The sequence below is a fragment of the Astatotilapia calliptera genome, chromosome 14 (assembly GCF_964374335.1).
Source record: "Astatotilapia calliptera chromosome 14, fAstCal68.1, whole genome shotgun sequence".
Taxonomy (NCBI): Eukaryota; Metazoa; Chordata; class Actinopteri; order Cichliformes; family Cichlidae; genus Astatotilapia; species Astatotilapia calliptera.
In genome coordinates this window covers 32,230,755-32,251,206 of record NC_137435.1, presented here as the reverse complement: position 1 = coordinate 32,251,206, position 20,452 = coordinate 32,230,755, and the positions used below count along the sequence as shown (strand labels likewise).

Genomic DNA, 20,452 nt, shown 5'->3' with positions numbered 1-20,452 from the left:
AACCAGCCCAACTGGTTAGTTGGCTCATTTCTAGCAGTTGACATGCTGTATATTGTCCATTTTGCTACACGTGACTGCCTCTGGAGCCTTCTTCCCCTTCTCAGCCATGAGTAGTTCTGTTTTATCTGCCAGCTTTGTTAGGATGCCTGGGTCGTTGACCCAGGATTTTTGAGTTTATTATATTATTTATCTTTTCTAGTCTTTGGTTTCTTTGTTAGAGTTCTTTCTTATGGTTTAGGTCTCTGTGTAATCCTTAGTTGCTGTCTCCCCTGTCTGCTGTATCCCCGTGTCCAGTCAGCGTCTGTCCTGGTCCCACGTCTCTGTTCTCTCTGTTGTAGTGCCTGCCTGTGAGTCTGTGTCTGTATGTTCAGTCTGTGTTATGTTTCCTGTTTTGAAGGTCCTTGTCTTATGTTAATGTGTCTGGTTTTGCTTCTCCTGTTTCGTTAGGCCTGATTTGCCCCAGCGGTGTTTCCCTCCTGTTACCCATTCCCTGATTGCTTCCTCTGTGTATTTAAGTATTGTGTATTCTCAGTTTTGTTACCCTTTTGAGTTCAGCATTAAAACTGTTTTGAGTTTACATTGTGTCTCCGAGCATCTGCACTTTGGGTCCTTTCCCTGCCTGCACACAGCCGTTCCATAACAAGCTTTCTCTGCAGGCCTCACAAACTAAGTCCACTGTGTTGCTATCCTATGTCCACAACACTATCACCCCCCTGTAACCTATCTTATGCTACGTTGTACTTATTATCCAAATTACTTAGTGATCACAATTTAAGAGAAAATGATAAGTCACTGACCTCAAAATCTGATCAGGTTAACCAAACTCTGTAATTATAACACACAGAAGGAGACTGTAACATTTTCATCAAATTTCTACTCCCTTCTTAATTTTTTCATTCAACAGAAGGGTTTACAGGAACAACTTAAATTGTGTTCCATTTACTTCTCGCTTCTTCTTTTTTCAATTCATTCAAAATACTTTGTGTAAGAATCCAGTCTCCTTGTTTTCTATCATCCTCCTAAATTTCCTTCTGAATTCCTAAATAAACTCTCAAATGTGTTTTCATCTGTTGTTCTTTAATTTGAGCAGTTCATTATGGTTGGTGACTTTAACTTTCACATCTTCTTTCTTAGATCTTTCCTCTGGTTGTAATATTCTTAATAGTCCCGTTCTTATTGGTGAGCACACCCTGGAGTATGTTTCTACTTGTGGCCTGTCCTTAAACAACCTTTGTACGTCTGATTTACTGTCAAAATATAACTTCACTAATTTTGTGTTCCCATAGCAGACTTAGTCTGGCATTGTTAATGACAATTCAGCAGCTCTGTTCTCCTATTTTTACATTTGAACACCTGGGTTTTCAGTGATTTACATGAATGATTTAATGATCTGTGTTGATCATTTCTTGATAGTGTAGCCCCTTTAAAATCTGGATTACCTTGAGCCATCAATGTTTTCCCTTGGATCAATGATTATATGTCACCATAGAAAGAAGTGCATAAAGGCTGAATGCACGCAGTAAAATACAAATTACACGGCAAAGACACAACCAGGGTGTCACCTTTGTCCTGTCTCCATCCCTTCCATTTGAGAGAAAGCTGTGGCCCGTCAGTTACTTGGACTGATCGAGGGTCTTAATAATCTTAATAACAAAGTCCTACATGGCCAGGGTCCCGGGTATATAGCAGAGATTCCCAGACATTATACTGCTACTGCTGTTGGCTCTTCAAGCCTTATTTTCAAGCTCTTATGTTATAATCAGAGGCCATCAAATTTTGATGTTGTAGCTGAAACAGCCTTCCTCAGCCTATAGGGTTGGCTGAATCTGTGGTTTGTTTAGAACGACTGGTGAAAACTTTGCAACAACAGCAAGTGAGTGTATACAAATAAGAACAGGAGGGGCTACTTGAGTGAAAAAGACAAAGACAATTAGAGGAGTGACTTTAGTCAGGGCAACCGACTGACTCAGGCTGATGGAATTAAGTGAAAGACGAGGTGTCAGTGAACAGAGAAGGCTTCAAAACCTGTTAGTCAACATTCTGCATCTGTTTTTAAAACTCAGACAAGCGACACACCCAGGCTTTATTACGCACTCATTCATCTAGTTTTAAGGGCTGGCTCTGCAATAGTATCCTATATGTCACTGTGTGTGTTTATGTGTGGAAGAAAACCATGGCAGTTTTGGATGCAAGTAAAGAAATGCAAGTAAGTAATAAATATGCAAACATGCAAGAACATTTTCATCTTCAGAAACAATCTCTGTTTAGTAATGTAATGTCTTCCAGTTTTCACAAGTCACAAACATCAAGTTGCATTTTCTGCAGGGAACAAAATTATTTGGCTTTGTACAAAATAAAGGGAAAGATTCGATACCTACAACCTCAGTCCACCATTTCTGTTTCTCTATTCAGATACTCTAATAAATGTTGTTGAAACAGAACACCAGACACCAAATCAGTTCACCGTGTTGCTCATCATTCACTTCAAATTAAGATATTGGTTGAAACCATTTCTCTGCACACTGCAGTGGTTTGAGGTTTAGTCATACTGGGTCATGGGGTGATCGTTCCAGGAAGGCAGCTGGGAGAGCTTCCCTTCAGTGGCTGTTTCTATTGGCCAGCCCCAGGCCTTAAAGAAGCCAGTCAGGTCCATTCCCACAGTCTGGGAGAAGGTCTCAGCATACAGGTTCATCTTTCCTTTGTTGTCCTTGGGGATGTCTTTCATGTGATGATACGCAGTAAACACCTTCTTAAAGGCATCCCAGCCAAACCTTTCCTGGAGCTGCAGATGAGGAGACAAAAATCATAATGCTGATAATCATGTTATGTCTAATAAAGTGTTTGTGTCAGGCTTATTTCTGTTTGTTAAGATACTGTTTTAATTCTGTCTCCACACTTTCTTGATAGTGACTTGATTTAAAAGGTATCATCTTACAGTTTCTGGAACGTGCCTTGTTTCACACTCTGCTTTCAGTTTTACATGCAATCATTTTTTTCCAGTGAAAGCAGGTGTGTGGACAAAGGACAGTTTCTCTACAGAGTAGAATTCTCTCACCTGCATATATGTTTCCAGAGCCACCCACATGCTCCAGCTCTCTGGTTTCCTGCCTCCTGCGACGTAATCCTTGGCTCGACTTTGTCGATTTTCTGCAGTCATAGCTCCATGAGCCTGCATTAAAAACATGGAATGAGATGATTGTAAAACATTTTACTTTTAGTAAAAACTGAGTTCAATCATCAGTTATCATGGGATATCAAAATAGACACATGTGATTTACTCTACCTGTCCTCTGTGGAGACCCAGCACCTCTTCATGCACATACACTGACCACAGGTTGCATGTACACTCTGTGGTGTTTGGTGGGAACTCCCAGCAGCCTCTCTGTTGGTTGTGTCCCAGCTCGTGGATGGGGCCCCACATTTCTTTACCTTTTTTAACACCGACCAGCTCAGCAGCTGAGACTTTGTGTGCCATGATAGGATAACCTGCATGCATCCAGCCTGAACAGAAAAAGAGAAATGAACAGTGGTATAGTGATGATTCTTTATTTTTTATAGATTTTAGATTTGATAGATTTGATAGCTTTTATTTAAAAAAAAATAAACAATTAACAAACAAACAACCAAAAGCATGATATGATTATGGTTCTTCGGTAAAAGTTAGTCATGTTAAGTGTAAATATTCATCTGTCTCTGTGGTAACCCTGCAGTGGTCTTGCGACCTGTCCAAGGTCTGCTCAACCTTTTGCCCTGTCACAGCTGAGATAGACGCCAGTGGATGGATAGACGTTTAAACAAGTTTCTCTGATTGGCAGTTCTTTATAAACACAAGACTTCAATAACAAATGGGTAGAGCTTCTGCACTCAGAAGCTAAGCTGGGGATACACGCCCTCAGGGATTTCAAACAGAGCCAAAAGTAGAAGGAAAAACTGTCTGATGAATAAGCATTTAGAGCTCTAAAGCCTGAGCTTTCAGCTTATAGGGATTAAGTGTGCACACACCTCATTTTCTGAAACTTGTTAGACAGCTGAAGCCAGCATTGTTACTGTATATATGCACTATTTTGCCAAAAGTATTTGTTCATCCACTTTCACACCCACACAAATTTGGGAGACATCCCATTCTGAATCCATAGGGTTTAATATGATGTCAGCCCACCATGTGCAGATATAACAGCTTCAGCTCTTCTGGGAAGGTTTTCCACAACATTTAGGAGTGTGTTTATGGGAATTTTTGACCATCCAGAAGCACATTTGTGTGGTCAGATACAAAGAGTCCAGTAGCAGCATTCTGTACATCACCAAAGCACAATGCTTTGCACTAGTTCAAAGCATTAAATGCAAAGGTTTATATGCTTTGCACTGTCCCTCGTGGTGTAAAGTTTGGAATCAGGTGCTCAGGCATGGAAACCTTTTCCATGAAGCTCTCTGTGCACTGTTCTTGAGCTAATCTGAAGGCCAAATGAAGTTTGCAGGTCTGCAGAAAGTTGGCAACCTCTGCACGCTATATACTTCCCAATCCGATGACCCTGCTTTGTGATTTTACTTAGCCTGCCTCCTTGTGGCTGAGTTGCTGTTGTTCCCAGTCCCTTCCACTACTCACTATGTTTAGTAGCAAGGAAATATCATGACTGGACTTCATGCTGAGGTGGTATCCTATCACATTACCACACTGGAATTCCCTGAGCTCCTGAGAGCGACCAATTCTTTTACAAATGTTCATAGAAGCAGTCTGCATGCTTTGGTGCTTGATTTTATACACCTGTGTCATGGAAGTGATTGGAACACCTTACCCCAATGATTTGTATTGGTGACTAAATACTTTCTGTTTGCTAGTTCAGAGAACTGGACCATGCATACCCTGCCTGTCACCCAGCATTACTTGAGACTCTATATATGACAAGCCAGTTAAAGGCAGGTGTATATACAACATGAGGCAAAATGCACTTACCAGCAGAAATCTGCACATCTGCCACAAAGCGCTCCTTGCGGGGAAATTTGTGTGGTTTGGCAGCCAGATCTGCAATGGCCCTCATGATTTCATCCCACAGAGCGGCTAGCTCGTCAGGGCGCTCCAGACCCCGAACAGCATCTGACGGTACGGTGAGAATGATGTTTTCAAACTCCAACTCTGCCCAGGGTGAAGGAGCTGTGCGCAGCAACGACCACTGAGCTGCAGTTGTTACACCTGAAAAGAACAAAGAGAGGAGTGAATTTATTAAAATGCTTCAGGCTCCAACACATAAAAACAGAATCAAGGGCTAGCTAACACCAACTTGAAATATTACCAGTTAGGGAAGCCTAATTCATTGTATCAGATGTTAAACTGTTGGATATTTACTTTACTTTACTGAACATTTCTAACACTCCTAACACTTCATATTTGATTAGAACCAGGGAGATGCTGCCCTCAGCCCCTTAAATCGCCTTATAAACTGTTTGAGAATAGTCTATTAGACCAGTACAAAAAAAGTTAACAAAGTCAAATCCACCACAGACTCACCAGACTTATAGTATGGAGCAGGTACAGCCATCTGCACTATGACTTCCAACACCTTCACTTGTGTTTTGGGTGGGGCCACAAGGAAGATGAGCCCTCCCCAAAGGTTCCAAACCTGTATCATCTCTGATGTGACAGGAAATCGCTCATGGACAGACGGTGGTCTCTTCAGCTCCTCATGGTGGTGCAGTGAATCAGTTTGACATCCTATCTGAATCTGCAGAAGAAAAGAAAAATGCACTGTAAGCAATCTCTATATGCTAAAGTATTGAACACTGTAAAAAGGAATGTCTAAAAATTGCAAGGACTCCTCTGTGTTTAGACACCTAAATGACCTGAAACAACTTACAGTATCTATTCACCGCAAAAAAAAATTCAGGTTCTGGCACCTTGCCATGTGGACATGAGCTGTACTTGTGGTGAGTCTCTGTCACTACTGGAGACAGAGACTTATATGGGGTTGAACTCAAAATCAATTGACTTCATATGCTGTACCTTCCAATCCTTGTTGACAATCTGAGGTGGTATAGCGATGTAGGTCTTCATACCAGGAGAGAGGTAGAGACCTGTACTGATCCACTCTTCCCTATCTGAAACACACAATTATAAAAGATCACAATCAGGGACGTTTACAGGTATAAAATATGCATTTTAAAAACTGTATTTCACAGTTTCCAGTGTTTGCAATGAGCTGCATATATTAACACATTTTTAGCAGTGAGATCTGACCTGCTGTATCAACATCAACCTTGATCCGGTGGTTATAGACAACAGGCATCATTGGGTTGTCCTTGATGAGGTAGGGCAGGAGGGCATCGGGATCTGGGCAAACCTTATATACCTGGGTACCCACAGCGAGGAGGAGGTGGTCTTTGGGACTCTTTACAGGGCAGCTGTCACTCACCTTGAAAGTGAATAGTCAATCTCATTATATATGTCCCCATATTATGACACTATCTGCAGAAACAAAGGCAACTAGTCTCCACCTCCACCACACCCCATCCATAAAAAGCAGTGGTCAATCATATTTAAAACACATTGGTGTTGTTGTTTCTTTTTTAAAACACATTTTTGAGACACATATTACTTGTTGATAACTGTAATATACCAACTAATAGCTGTGACATGCACTGTAATGTTTTGGCACACATAATGGTCACAAACCACATCAGCTAGCATAGCTTTGTTTAATTTTGTTATTTTAAAAGGTGTTCATATTATTTTTGTCTACTCACCTGTGGCAGGCCTGACCTCTTTAATAAGTCAGTGAGTGTGGCCAACACTTGTCGGTAGTGGGAGGAGTCATGGGCTTTCATCTGCAAGTAGGCATTGCAGTCGTTGCCCAGCCTTTTCAGATATCTCTCCTCATGCTGGCTAAGGTTTTCACCTGCAGTCACATGGGCAGCAAAGCGGTATAGAAGGTGGCGGAAGTGGTAGCTGTCATTAATAGCCTGGCTGGGTACGAGAGATTTGTATGTTCCTCCTCCGATTGTTGCGCCCAACAGGCTCAATCCCATTTGATTTAAGATCTTGTTTCCTGAAAGACATTAAAACAAATCTGACTTAAAATACTCTGGTGTATTGTTGGAGATGTCACACTAATCAGATGCATTGGTCGTGCACTTTCATACCTGAGAATTCTGTAAGTGGATTTTGCCCACTATGTGTCTGTGCCCAGTACCAGGCATGTCCTCCAATCAGCAGGCCTCCTCCCTCTGCCACAAAGTTTTTGATTTCCTCCAAATGCTCAGTGATATACGCTTTACACACAAACACGCTGAGGTCTTTCCTGAATTTTGTCTTCTCACACTTCAGCCCTGACTTGCTGAGAATATTGATTGCAGCATCTATATTCATGACACCAACAACCCCTCTGCGGCCTTCATCCAACCAGTGAATGGCATTTTGCCAAAATGGAGCCATACTCTAAAAGAATAGAAGGAAATCAGGAACAGATGCAGTCATGTGTACATAAGATGTATAAAAATTGCATCAAAACAGCAGAAACATCTCCTTTTTAACCATTATAGGTCTGCTTACCACTGACTCCTAACTCTAACCCTATCACAATACACAATTTATGTTATCTGCAATGTTTGCTCAAAGTCAGGGAGAAACACAATAAAAACAGTCATACATCCATTCCGAGTTGCACAAACTACTACTACTCACATTTTTAACCCTCTGAGGCCTGAGTCATCATCAGTGGAGAACCCAACCCTAACCTAAACTTTAACCTCCATCCCTCTATCCATCCTAGGCAATAAGAATAGCTTTGTTTTAAATTAAATTATTCACCTAAGTCTTGGCAATCAGTTAACAAAGAAACTATTCATTACAGTGACACACATAAAAACCTTCTGATGCAAATCAAACTTGTAAAATCAAAGGAAACCTGTTCATTCATAGGTCTGAATCACGTGCTGATTCTGACCTATGAGTGCTTGGAAAGGAAGACCAACTCTCACATTTACCTCAAGTCCAAGAAATCCTTCATGTGTAGCCACAATCACTCGTCCCTGTCCATAGTAGCCTCCTGCCAGGAACGCCCGTCCATCATCTGTGGTCGCGATGGGAAATGCTAGCGGTCCATGGACTAAAACCTCCGAAGCAGTTAAATTAGACGGGAGCTGGAACTCTGAAACCCCCTGGAGTAAGAACTGCAAGTCGTCTTCAAAATCCTTACCCAAGCTGAAAGGTGGAAGAGTCATGATAGGAATGAGAGACACTATTAAGAATAATTGTGTAAATTGCATTTTTTTTTATCTGTTTTTGCATGTTAAGAAAACAATTAACCAACATACAAGCAAGTTTAATTTTTACATTTTCAGAATGTAAAAAAGCACCACTGAACAACACAGGAATACATTCCTGCCTGTTGCCATCTCCCTGTACAACTCATCCACTTAACACACTGTATACTGCAGTAGCTACACCCTTTTTGCACATGCTCTTCTTTCTTATTCAGATATTTATCAATATATCTATATATATATATATATATATATATGTATGTATGTGTATTTTGTATATATTGTGCTATTTTCTTACTGTAGTGTATTGTCTGTCTTTGTTACTGTTTGTACCAGAGCACTGTAACCAAAATAATTTCCCCTAGGGATCAATAAAGTATTCTGATATTAAATTAATAAATATGAAACATTAAATTGATTTTCCTACTGTTATTATAAACACGGTCCTGTAAAAATACAGTCCTTTTGTAAATTCACAGGTGCTGAGTTTGACATCAATAGATACTTTGTTTTATTGCTTAGGCAGAAAATGTCAAAACTGATAAATCCATGTAAAATTATGTAAAAGTTTACATTAAATATAATAATAATATTTTTTTAAAACTCTATATGCAATCTATAGTAGTTTGCAATTTATTTCATGTTATAGTTAACTTGTGGGTTTAAACTAACAGTAACAATAACAACAAAACAGAACTACATTAAACACTCACACCACAGACATCCAGGAGGACGGGATCTGAGGGTAGACAGGCAGGTTCTCCACTTCACCACAACGCTCAGTGAAGTAGATTCCTGCCACTCCCGACACTTTATTCCCATCAAACTGATGCAGTGCGTTCTCTTTGGGGTGATCTGCAGCCCAGCCCCACGCCTGCCCAGCTATCAGCACCCCTCCTCCAGCTTTCAGAAACGCCACCAGCTCCACTGGGTCTGAGCCCACGCTGTAGGCATCGGTCACATAAACACCAACTCCCTGTTTGTCACTGAAAGCTCCCACAACTTCTACTTGGAAGCTGGATTTTTGGAGGTTATTAGCAACTGCACATACACTTCTGTGCACCCCTACTGAGAGGTTATCAGAGCCATCACCTCTCAGCCAGGTCAGAGCATTTTCTACCAGAGCAGGAAAGGCTGTCAAGTAGCCCTCATGACCCAGGACCACAATCCTTCCACTGCTGTACAGAGAGGCAGCCATCAGCACCTGACCTCGGCTGTTCATTGCTAAAGGAAAGGCATGGTCTCCAATCAGGACCAGGTCACTGGGAACACAGGGTCCCTGTAGGTCCAGCTCCTTCATGCCTCTCATCAGGGACATGTAGGCCTGTTCATGTTGGCTTTTGAACAACTGGTTAGATGACATAGTGTAGAGGATTTTTACTCTGAAGACTGAATGTCGAGGGCAAGTTGTCTTAACAGATTTGATTTCACAGTATTTCCTGCATCAATGTATGCCAAGGTGACCTGTGGAAATAGGGCAGAAAAAAATTCATTGTTTTTTATTATTATTCCAGCACACGTATTCACTTGAGGTGAAACAAAAATTTGCACTCACACAGCAGTTAAAGTAGGTAATATATGCAAAAACAAGAATCATATCCACGGTGTAGTGTGAATAAGATAACAAAAATAAATAAATAAATAAAATGAAAGTATGACTGCTGACTAATGCCTCATAAGTCATGACAAAACATTACACTAAATAAAGCTGATTCAGAGATAAAAAGTTAAATAGCTGCTTTCCACTTGGTACAACCAAGACCCAGATTTTACATATCTCGTTACTACTAAACAACTTAAAAAAAATAAATGCATTCTTTTATTTAATAATATTTTTACCTGCAAGATGACTTTCCGGTGCAGTTCAAGAGTTTTTCAAAGCAGGTGACACAAAGAGCTCTACCTGACAGAATAAAGAATGTGAAAGTGAGTGCCTATTTGAGGAGTTGAGGAGATCATGAGTGGTAGGTTACGATGAGGACAGCCCACAGACGGGCTACTGAGCACAGCAAAAAAATAAACAGAAGCATGGAAAATGACAGCAGTATGTCAACATTCCCATTGTGTGAATGTTGTAATTACTGATACACCCTAAACGAGTATGAAGCCCACAGAGAAACCTGCTCATCCTGCCATCTTTAGTAACTAGTTGTGAACGCTAAAGGGCACAGCGCAGAACTTTCTGCAGGTAAAATAAACAGAAGAATGTGGTGTTTTTAATTCAGTGTGTTTTGCACCATATCAAATTATTGCATCTTTCAGCATTACCATAACGGGATAGCATAGCGTGATTACTCTTTATCCGTTCATCGTTAGGCTTTAGACTAAATGTTTGGATAATAAATAGTGCTCACTATTTTGCCACACTGAATTAGTCTTCAGATGAGCTTTTAGCTCAAAATGTAACCAGGACAATGTGTTACTTTGTCTTCTTTCCGTATCAACTTTTTCTCCCTGCCTCGCCCATTACAGGACCTGAAAACCAAAATAGTGACTCACCAATGCGGATGTGTTAAATATTTAACTCCTTCGGTGAGTAGCAAATAACGACGTCTTATTACATCCAGTGAGAGTATTATAAATACACATTGTTGTTATATTACACGTGTCAACAAAGACAGAGTCCAAAAATGAGATGGAAATGTGGTCCAGTCAGCAGAAGTTTAGAATGTTGTTGCGCTTTTCTTTCAGATAACACGGTACGGGTGCCGAGTGACTCAGAAAGCCAACGGGATAAAGTTTTCTTTATCCTGCAGTTTTTCACCATCTGACTGCGCAGCCCAGCACAAGTTTTGCTATATTAACAAACTATCGCACATCGCACATCAAGTGATTTCAATGCTGACTCCCAACTCTGCACGTGATTAATGTTGGATAATATTGCTGAATATTTTAGAAAAAAAATAAACCTAGACTGTAAATACATAATCATAATCTGGCCTCACACAGGTCCCAAGAGGGTATGCTTATGGGGGGTCCTCAAAATATTTGTAAGGACAAACAGCAGACCATGTTGAGATATGCAGTATTCAGCTAATGGCTGTTTGGGAATCACCATATTGATGCAGCTACAATATAACAGTATTTCAGAATGAAATGAAGTCTTTCACTTTTTTTCTCTCTCTTAATGGAAAAAGATAAAGTGGATTATTATTGAAGCTGTTTCAGATATCAGTGTAGTGAAACTAAAGACTAAAGTTCTTTTATTATAAAGTCTGACCTCTTTATTGCAACCCAACATAATGCAAACATGAAAATACAGCAGCAGAGCAAATGAGAGTTTCAATATTATGCTTATTCACATAAAGAAAATCCACATTTCTAATAATATAAGTGTCCTTATAAAAATCCTGTGTCCTCATAAAAGACTACTATTTTTTAAGGAAAGGGTTGCAGTGAACGTATTCAGTAGAGCACAGTGTAAGGCAAGTGTATTGCGTTGTATGTTATAGTAGTGCAATGTCTTGCTATGATTTCAGCCCTGTACAAAACAAAGGCAAAGATCCACTCTTGTTATCATCGAATGTCTAGTCTACCTGGCAGTAAGTGAAAGCCTACTGTACCTACCCCGTACAGGTACATAAGGGAAAAAAAAATTCAAACTGAATTCAATAACTACAACCTCACCACATCATTTAGAATAGAATAGAATTAGAATAGAATTCAACTTTATTGTCATTGCACATGCACAGGTACAGGGCAACGAAGTGCAGTTTGCATCCATCCAGAAGTGCTTTAGTGATATAGATATATTACAATATATATTAGCAATAATATAGATATGTAAGTATATTACAGAAATGGGTCTATTATGGTGTGTTACAATGTACACGGTATGAAGTATGTTGTGAATATTCTATAACTATAAGTATGTACAGGCTGTAGTGAGTACAAGCTATGTACAGGATTTGTTTCTCTATTCAGATACTCTAATAAATGTTGTTGAAACAGAACACCAGACACCAAATCAGTTCACCGTGTTGCTCATCATTCACTTCAAATTAAGATATTGGTTGAAGACATTTCTCTGCACACTGCAGTGGTTTGAGGTTTAGTCATACTGGGTCATGGGGTGATCGTTCCAGGAAGGCAGCTGGGAGAGCTTCCCTTCAGTGGCTGTTTCTATTGGCCAGCCCCAGGCCTTAAAGAAGCCAGTCAGGTCCATCCCCACAGTCTGGGAGAAGGTCTCAGCATACAGATTCATTTTTCTTTTCTTGTCCTTGGGGATGTCTTTCATGTGATGATACGCAGTAAACACCTTCTTAAAGGCATCCCAGCCAAACCTTTCCTGGAGCTGCAGATGAGGAGACAAAAATCATAATGCTGATAATCATGTTATGTCTAATAAAGTGTTTGTGTCAGGCTTATTTCTGTTTGTTAAGATACTGTTTTAATTCTGTCTCCACACTTTCTTGATAGTGACTTGATTTAAAAGGTATCATCTTACAGTTTCTGGAACGTGCCTTGTTTCACACTCTGCTTTCAGTTTTACATGCAATCATTTTTTTCCAGTGAAAGCAGGTGTGTGGACAAAGGACAGTTTCTCTACAGAGTAGAATTCTCTCACCTGCATATATGTTTCCAGAGCCACCCACATGCTCCAGCTCTCAAGTTTCCTGCCTCCTGCGACGTAATCCTTGGCTCGACTTTGTCGTTTTGCTGCAGTCATAGCTCCATGAGCCTGCATTGAATAGTATGTAATGAGGTGACTGTTAAGCATTTTACTCTAAGGAAAACAGTGTTAAGTCTTCTGTCCTCATAGGATATCAAAAAAAGAGTTATGCTTTCTAAAACTGATTGATATGAAAAGCATCACAATTCAACAAAAGCTTTTCTGGCCATTGGTCTGAAAGATGCATGTGATTTACTCCACCTTCTCCCTCTTGATGCCCAGCACCTCTTCATGCACATACACTGACCACAGGTTGCATGTACACTCTGTGGTGTGTGGTGGGAACTCCCAGCAGCCTCTCTGTTGGTTGTGTCCCATCTCGTGGATGGGGCCCCACATGCCTTTACCTTTTTTAACGTCAACCAGGTTAGCAGCTGAGTTTTTTTGTACCATGATAGGATAACCTGCATGCATAAAACCTGAACAGAAAAAGGAGAAATGAACAGTAGTACAGTGATTATTCTTATGTAAAAACAAACAAACAAGCAAACAAACAAGCAAAAGTATGACATGATTATGGTTTTTCAATGCAACAGTCCAGGGTCTACTCAGCCTTTTGCCGTGTGACAGCTGGGATAGACTCCAGTGGATGGCCTCAGGGATTTCAACCAGAACCAAAAGTAGAAGGAAAAAATGAGCATTTAGAGCTCTAAAGCCTGAGCTTTCAGCTTACAGGGATTAAGCGTACACACGCTTACTTCATTTTCTCAAACTTGATAGACAGGTAAAGCCAGCATTGTAATTGTATATATGCACTATTTTGCCAAAAGTATTTGCACGTCTGCCTTCACACCCATATGAACTTGAGTGACATCCCATTCTGAATGAGTGCTTTGCATTGTGCTTGGTGATGAAAAAAGCATATACTTAGGGCTGGATCAGGTGACCCTGAATCCTCCCTTAGTTATGCTGCAATAGTTTTAGGGTGCTGGGAGATTCCCATGATGCCTTAAATATTTCTCCTCCACTCACTCTTTTCACTCACTATATGTTAACAGACCTCTCTACATTGAATCCTACTTGTTATCAGTCGCTGGCTCTCTTTCACAGCATGTTTTCTTATCCTGTTTTTTTTTTTTTATCACAACAACTGGTCACAGCCAATGTGCTTGTTTATGGGGGGTCATATGATTGTTGGGTTTTTCTCTATATGTATTATTGTAGGGTCTAGCTTACAATATAAAGCGCCTTGAGGCGACTGTTGTTGTGATTTGGCGCTGCATAAATAAGATTGAATTGAATTGAAAAATTGAATTTGGATTGGTGACTGAATACTTTCTGTTTGCTAGTTCTATTCCAGAGAACTGGTTCATGCATACCCTGCCTGTCACCCAGCATTACTTGAGACTCTATATATGATAAGAAAATAATAGGCAGGTGTGTACTGTACAACATGAGGCAAAATGCACTTACCGTGAGAAATCTGCACATCTGCCACAAAGCGCTCCTTGCGGGGAAATTTGTGTGGTTTGGCAGCCAGATCTGCAATGGCCCTCATGATTTCATCCCACAGAGCAGCCACCTTGTCAGGGCGCTCCAGACCCCGAACAGCATCTGATGGTACGGTGAGGATGATGTTTTCAAACTCCAACTCTGCCCAGGGTGAAGGAGCTGTGCGCAGCGACGACCACTCAGCTGCAGTTGTTACACCTGAAAAGAACAGAGAGGAGTGGATCTATTAAATTGCTTTGCATTATTACCTGGGAGATGCTGCCCTCAGCCCTTCAAATTATAGACTGTTTAAAAAATAGTCTATTAGACCAGTACAAACAAAGGTACACACTAGTGCAAACACATATTAAAGTTCAATCTACCGCAGACTCACCAGTCTTATAGTATGGAGCAGGTACAGCCATCTGTGCTGTGACCTCCAACCCCTTCACTTGTGTTTTGGGTGGGGCCACCAGGTAGATGAGTCCTCCCCAAAGGTTCCAAACTTGTATCATCTCTGAGGTGACAGGAAATCGCTCATGGACAGACGGTGGTCTCTTCAGGACATCGTTCTTGTGCAGAGAATCAGTTTGACATCCTATCTGAATCTGCAGAAGAAAAGGAAAATGCATTATAAGCAATAATACAAGCAAAAATATAATAATATAAGCAATACCACAAAGTGTGCAACACTGTAAAAAGGAATAACTAAAAATTGCAATGACTGCTCTGTGTTTAAACAACTAAATGGCCTGAAACAGCTTACAGTATCTATTCACCAGAGACAAGTTTTGTGTCTGGAATTTTTCAGTTTCTGGCACCTCACTATCTTTAGGTAACAAAGTTGCAACATTCTGAGTGAACTCAAAATCAATTGATTTCATATGCTCTACCTTCCAATTCTTTTTGACAATCTGAGGTGGTATAGCGATGTAGGTCTTCATACCAGGAGAGAGGTAGAGACCTGTACTGATCCACTCTTCCTTATCTGAAACACACAATTATAAAAGATGACAGTCAGGGACGTTTACATGTATAAAATATGCATTTAAAAAATGTATTTCACAGTTTTCAGTGTCTACAAAGAGGTGCATGTATTAATACTGTGTGACACTGAACAACAGGCATTGCTGCATCATGCTGAACGATGCTGTACAATTTAAATTTGTACCTAAATTCAAATAACCACATTCACATTTTTGAACACAGCAGTGAGATCTGACCTGCTGTATCAACATCAACCTTGATCCGGTGGTTATAGACAACAGGCATCATTGGGTTGTCCTTGATAAGATAGGGCAGGAGGGCATCGGGATCTGGGCAAACCTTATATACCTGGGTACCCACAGCGAGGAGGAGGTGGTCTTTGGGACTCTTTACAGGGCAGCTGTCACTCACCTTGAAAGTGAATGGTGAATGTTATTAGATATGTCCCCACATTATGACACTATCTGCAAAAAAAAGGGCAGACGAGCGACCCCTCAACAAACCCCATCCATAAAGGGCAGCTACTCACCTGTGGCAGGCCTGACCTCTTTAATAAGTCAGTGAGTGTGGCCAACACTTGCCGGTAGTGGGAGCAGTCATGGGCTTTCATCTGCAAGTAGGCATTGCAGTCGTTGCCCAGCTTTTTCAGACATCCCTCCTCATGTTTGCTAAGTTTTTCACCTGCAGTCACATGGGCAGCAAAGCGGTATAGAAGGTGGCGGAAGTGGTAGCTGTCTTTAATAGCCTGGGTGGGTACGAAAGCTTTGTATGTTCCTCCTTTGATTGTTGCGCCCAACAGGCTCAATCCCATTTGATTTAAGATCTTGTTTCCTGAAAGACATTAAAACAAATCTGACTTAAAATACTCTGGTGTATTGTTGGAGATGTCACACTAATCAGATGCATTGGTCGTGCACTTTCATACCTGAGAATTCTGTAAGTGGATTTTGCCCACTATGTGTCTGTGCCCAGTACCAGGCATGTCCTCCAATCAGCAGGCCTCCTCCCTCTGCCACAAAGTTTTTGATTTCCTCCAAATGCTCAGTGATATACGCTTTACACACAAACACGCTGAGGTCTTTCCTGAATTTTGTCTTCTCACACTTCAGCCCTGACTTGCTGAGAATTTTGATTGCAGCATCTATATTCATGACACCAACAACCCCTCTGCGGCCTTCATCCAACCAGTGAATGGCATTTTGCCAAAATGGAGCCATACTCTAAAAAATGGAAGGAAAGCAGGAACAAAGGCAGTTACGTGTACATGTGATGTATAAAAGATTTCTCGGAACAGCAGAAGCATTTCTTTTTTAACCATTGATGGTTTAACCAACATTCACCATGCTCAGACTCGGGTACTCACACTATAGACATCAAAAGAAACTTAGGGTTCAGCGTATTTGCCGAGTATACTTCAACATCCAAACTGAAGAAGCATGGGATCAACAGACAAGCCTTTAGATTAGTAGACAACGATATCTAACCCCTGCGTCGTGCCTCATACAGAGTTAGGGTTATCACCAATGATGGCTCAGACATCAAACAGTTAGAATGTTCTTTTATATTCTCTCATCACAGATGGTCTAAATCTACAGTAAGCATCAAAGTGCTGACAGAAATATACAATACTAAAAAATATATATAGTGAAAATAACAAATGCCTAATTTACCTCAAGTCCAAGAAATCCTTCATGTGTAGCCACAATCACTCGTCCCTGTCCATAGTAGCCTCCTGCCAGGAATGCCCGTCCATCACCTGTGGTCGCGATGGGAAATGCTAGCGGTCCATGGACTAAAACCTCCGAAGCAGTTAAATTAGACGGGAGCTGGAACTCTGAAACCCCCTGGAGTAAGAACTGCAAGTCGTCTTCAAAATCCTTACCCAAGCTGAAAGGTGGAAGAGTCATGGCAGGAATGAGAGACACTATTAAGAATAATTGTGCGAATTGCATTTTCAAATGAGTCTTTGCATGTTAACAAAACAATTAACCAACATACAAGTAATTGTATTTTTTACATTTTTGGAAGATTATCACCATGAAAATTTGAATTGCATTCATGTTGTATAATTATTACCAGTGACTATGTATAAAAACAATAAATATGAAACTTCAACATAAAATTGATTTTCTTAATGTTATTATCAACAAGTTCCTGTAAAAATACTGTACATATAGTCTATAGTAGATTGCAATTTATTTCATGTTATAGTTAACTTGTGGGTTTAAAAAAAACTAACATGGAATCTATAATAGTTATAGCATGTACTCACACCACAGACATCCAGGAGGACGGGATCTGAGGGTAGACAGGCAGGTTCTCCGCCTCACCACAACGCTTAGTGAAGTAGATTCCTGCCACTCCTGCCACTTTATTCCCATCAAACTGATGCAGTGCGTTCTCTTTGGGGTGATCTGCAGCCCAGCCCCACGCCTGCCCAGCTATCAGCACCCCTCCTCCAGCTTTCAGAAATGCTACAAGCTCCACTGGGTCTGAGCCCACGCTGTAGGCATCGGTCACATAAACACCAACTCCCAGTTTGTCACTGAAAGCTCCCACAACTTCTACTTGGAAGCTGGATTTTTGGAGGTTATTAGCAACTGCACTGACATTTCTGTGCACCCCTACAGAGAGGTTATCAGATCCATCACCTCTCAGCCAGGTCAGAGCATTTTCTACCAGAGCAGGAAAGGCTGTCAAGTAGCCCTCATGACCCAGGACCACAATCCTTCCACTGCCGTACAGAGAGGCAGCCATCAGGACCTGACCTCGGCTGTTCATTGCTAAAGGAAAGGCATGGTCTCCGATCAGCAACAGGTCACTGGGAACACAGGGTCCCTGTAGGTCCAGCTCCTTCAGGCCTCTCATCAGAGACATGTAGGCTTCTTCATGTTGGCTTTTGAATGATTGGTTGGACGACATAGTGTAGAGGATTTATACTCTGAAGAATGATGAAGATCGAGGGCAAGTTGTGCCAGCAGATTCGACTTCACAGTATTTCTTGCATCAATTAGAGATAGAGGGAAAAAAAGAATTACGTAGTTTTATTATCATTTGAGCACATGTATTCACTTGAGGTGAAACAAACTTTTGCACTTAGACAGCAGTTAAAGTAGGTAATATATGCAAAAACAAGAAATGTATTCACAGAATAACAAGAAGCACATTCACAGTGTACTGTGAATAACAAAAACAAATAAAGTGAAAGTATGACTGGTGACTAATGCCTCATACACCATGACAAGACATTACAGCAAATTCTGAAAATAAAGCAGGTTCAGAGATGAAAAGTTAAATACACATGATAGCACCAAGACTCAGAGTTTACATATCTGGTTACTACTAAACACCTTTAAAAAGGACATTCTTTTATTTATTTATACATATATTTTACCTGCAAGATGACTTTCCGGTGCAGCTCAATAGTTTTTGAAGGCGGGTGACACACAAGGAGCTCCACCTGACAGAATAAAGAATGTGGAAGTGAGTGCCTATTTGAGGAGTTGAGGAGATAAGATCATGAGTAGGTTTACGATGAGGACGGGCTACTGAGCACAACAAAAAATAAACAGAAGCAGGGAAAATGACAGCAGTATCAACATTATCAATGTGTCAATGGTATAATCACTGATACACAGTAGCAGTTTTTGATACGGGCGGTTGTTTATTGTCATCTCTGCTACACACAGTCCAGTATATAGAGAGACAAGAGACGAGGCTCCAGTTACAGCAGAGCAAGTAAACAAACAATATATATAAGAAGAGTAAGAAAATAAATATACACTTCAGGACTTGGGGTAAAGGGATCAATAACAATTGAAAATTTATAATTTACAGTTTGATGATTTAAAGTCTCACACACAACCCGTCGAAAGGGGAGGGGGGCGGCTGCTTCCAAACAGAGCGCATTTCATTCATAATGTTGTAAATCCAAGCCCATTATGTATTCCTGATTTGAATCCTGGGTTGTGTGAAATCCCAGAAATAAACCCTAGACAAAGTGAATCTGTGAACTAAGGTGTAGGTCTATTAGGTTATGTTGTGGCGATCCTCGAGTTGGGGCATTTGTGTTCATACTGGAGTGCAAAATTAAAACCAATGGAAGATGGACAAGAAAAGTTCAAAGCCACCAGGTGCTCAGTTTAGAAAAAATAGAAAAGAAGAGGAAGAGAAACGAGCAAAGGATACAGGTAAGCAGATGTGTCATTGGATAATGGCAGGTCATCCTGAAACAATCAGAGTCAAAATCAGAATACTGAGGGAGTGTTCGCCCGGGGGCGCCAAACAGGCTAGGACCGCCACTGCTGATACACCCTAAACGAGTATGTAGAGAAACCTGCTCCTCCTGTCATCTTTAGTAAATAGTTGTGAATGATGAAAAGCACAACACAGAACTTTCTGGAGGTAAAATAAACAGCAGAATATGGTGTTTTTTTATTCTCTGGGTTTTGCATTATATCGAAGTATTACATCTTTCAGCTTGACCATAGCGTGATTACACTTTATTCGTTCGTCGTTCCGCTTTAGACTTAAAGTTTGCATAATAAATAGTGATCACTTGTCCGTCACACTAAATTAGTCTTTAGATGAGCTTTTAGCTGAAAGTGTAACCAGAACAATGTGTTACTTTGTCTTATTTCCGTATTATCTTTTTCTCCCGTCTCGCCCATTAAAGGACCTGAAAAGGAAAATAGTGACTCACCAATACTGATGTGTTAAATATTTAACTCCTCCAATGGACAACAAATGACAACGTCTTATTCCATCTAGGGAGAGTAATATGAATATGCATTGTTGTTATATTACACGTGTCAACAACGAGAGAGTGGAAACATTATGTTGTGGTTCAGTCAGCGGCACCTAGAATGTTGTTGCGCTTTTCTTTCTGATAACACGGTACCAGTGCCGAATGACTCAGAAACCCAACAAAAATAGTTTTCTTTATCCTGTAGGGTTTGTTTTGTTTTTTTACCATGTGATTGCGCAGTCCAAAATGATTGTACATTATCATTATTAGATTACGCATTATATGTATATGTATATATATATATATATTTTTTTAAAAACTTTAAAAGTTATTTCAACGCTGACTTTCCCCTCCAAAAAAGA

At 40.5% G+C, this 20,452-nt stretch overlaps 2 protein-coding genes across 3 annotated transcripts; both read right to left on the bottom strand.

Annotated features, from left to right (window-relative positions):
* Positions 1-2,238: 2,238 nt before the first annotated feature.
* LOC113035825 (TRPM8 channel-associated factor homolog) lies at positions 2,239-10,946 on the bottom strand. 2 transcript variants are annotated; one of them, XM_026191583.2, is made up of 13 exons: positions 10,753-10,946; positions 10,093-10,156; positions 8,967-9,717; positions 7,975-8,191; positions 7,132-7,426; positions 6,736-7,037; positions 6,230-6,404; positions 5,996-6,090; positions 5,504-5,717; positions 4,952-5,188; positions 3,284-3,501; positions 3,056-3,169; positions 2,239-2,782 (listed from the first exon to the last, which is right to left on the bottom strand). In XM_026191583.2, the coding sequence occupies exons 3-13, from the start codon at positions 9,614-9,616 to the stop codon at positions 2,540-2,542; spliced, it is 2,760 nt and encodes a 919-aa protein (XP_026047368.2). In that variant the 5' UTR covers positions 9,617-9,717; positions 10,093-10,156; positions 10,753-10,946; the 3' UTR covers positions 2,239-2,539. The 2 variants fall into 2 exon arrangements, with proteins under 2 accessions (XP_026047368.2, XP_026047369.2); XM_026191584.2 differs by having other exon boundaries at positions 10,093-10,152; positions 10,753-10,911.
* A 941-nt stretch (positions 10,947-11,887) lies between these two features.
* LOC113035826 (TRPM8 channel-associated factor homolog) lies at positions 11,888-20,210 on the bottom strand. The gene is made up of 13 exons (XM_080289254.1): positions 20,046-20,210; positions 18,738-18,803; positions 17,616-18,343; positions 17,014-17,230; positions 16,269-16,563; positions 15,873-16,174; positions 15,580-15,754; positions 15,250-15,344; positions 14,751-14,964; positions 14,339-14,575; positions 13,127-13,344; positions 12,821-12,934; positions 11,888-12,547 (listed from the first exon to the last, which is right to left on the bottom strand). The coding sequence occupies exons 3-13, from the start codon at positions 18,263-18,265 to the stop codon at positions 12,305-12,307; spliced, it is 2,760 nt and encodes a 919-aa protein (XP_080145380.1). The 5' UTR covers positions 18,266-18,343; positions 18,738-18,803; positions 20,046-20,210; the 3' UTR covers positions 11,888-12,304.
* Positions 20,211-20,452: the final 242 nt, after the last annotated feature.

What these genes read in the sequence shown, in the direction of transcription:
- LOC113035825 (XM_026191583.2), bottom strand. Translation starts at nt 9,616, where the DNA reads ATGTCATCTAACCAGTTGTTCAAAAGCCAACATGAACAGGCCTACATG. An exon ending in TCCTCCTGGATGTCTGTGGT is followed by an intron (nt 8,192 to 8,966) that starts GTGAGTGTTTAA and finishes TCCACCTTTCAG; the next exon opens with CTTGGGTAAGGATTTTGAAG. An exon ending in TTGTCAACAAGGATTGGAAG is followed by an intron (nt 5,718 to 5,995) that starts GTACAGCATATG and finishes TTTCTTCTGCAG; the next exon opens with ATTCAGATAGGATGTCAAAC.
- LOC113035826 (XM_080289254.1), bottom strand. Translation starts at nt 18,265, where the DNA reads ATGTCGTCCAACCAATCATTCAAAAGCCAACATGAAGAAGCCTACATG. An exon ending in TCCTCCTGGATGTCTGTGGT is followed by an intron (nt 17,231 to 17,615) that starts GTGAGTACATGC and finishes TCCACCTTTCAG; the next exon opens with CTTGGGTAAGGATTTTGAAG. An exon ending in GGTTGATGTTGATACAGCAG is followed by an intron (nt 15,345 to 15,579) that starts GTCAGATCTCAC and finishes TGTGTGTTTCAG; the next exon opens with ATAAGGAAGAGTGGATCAGT.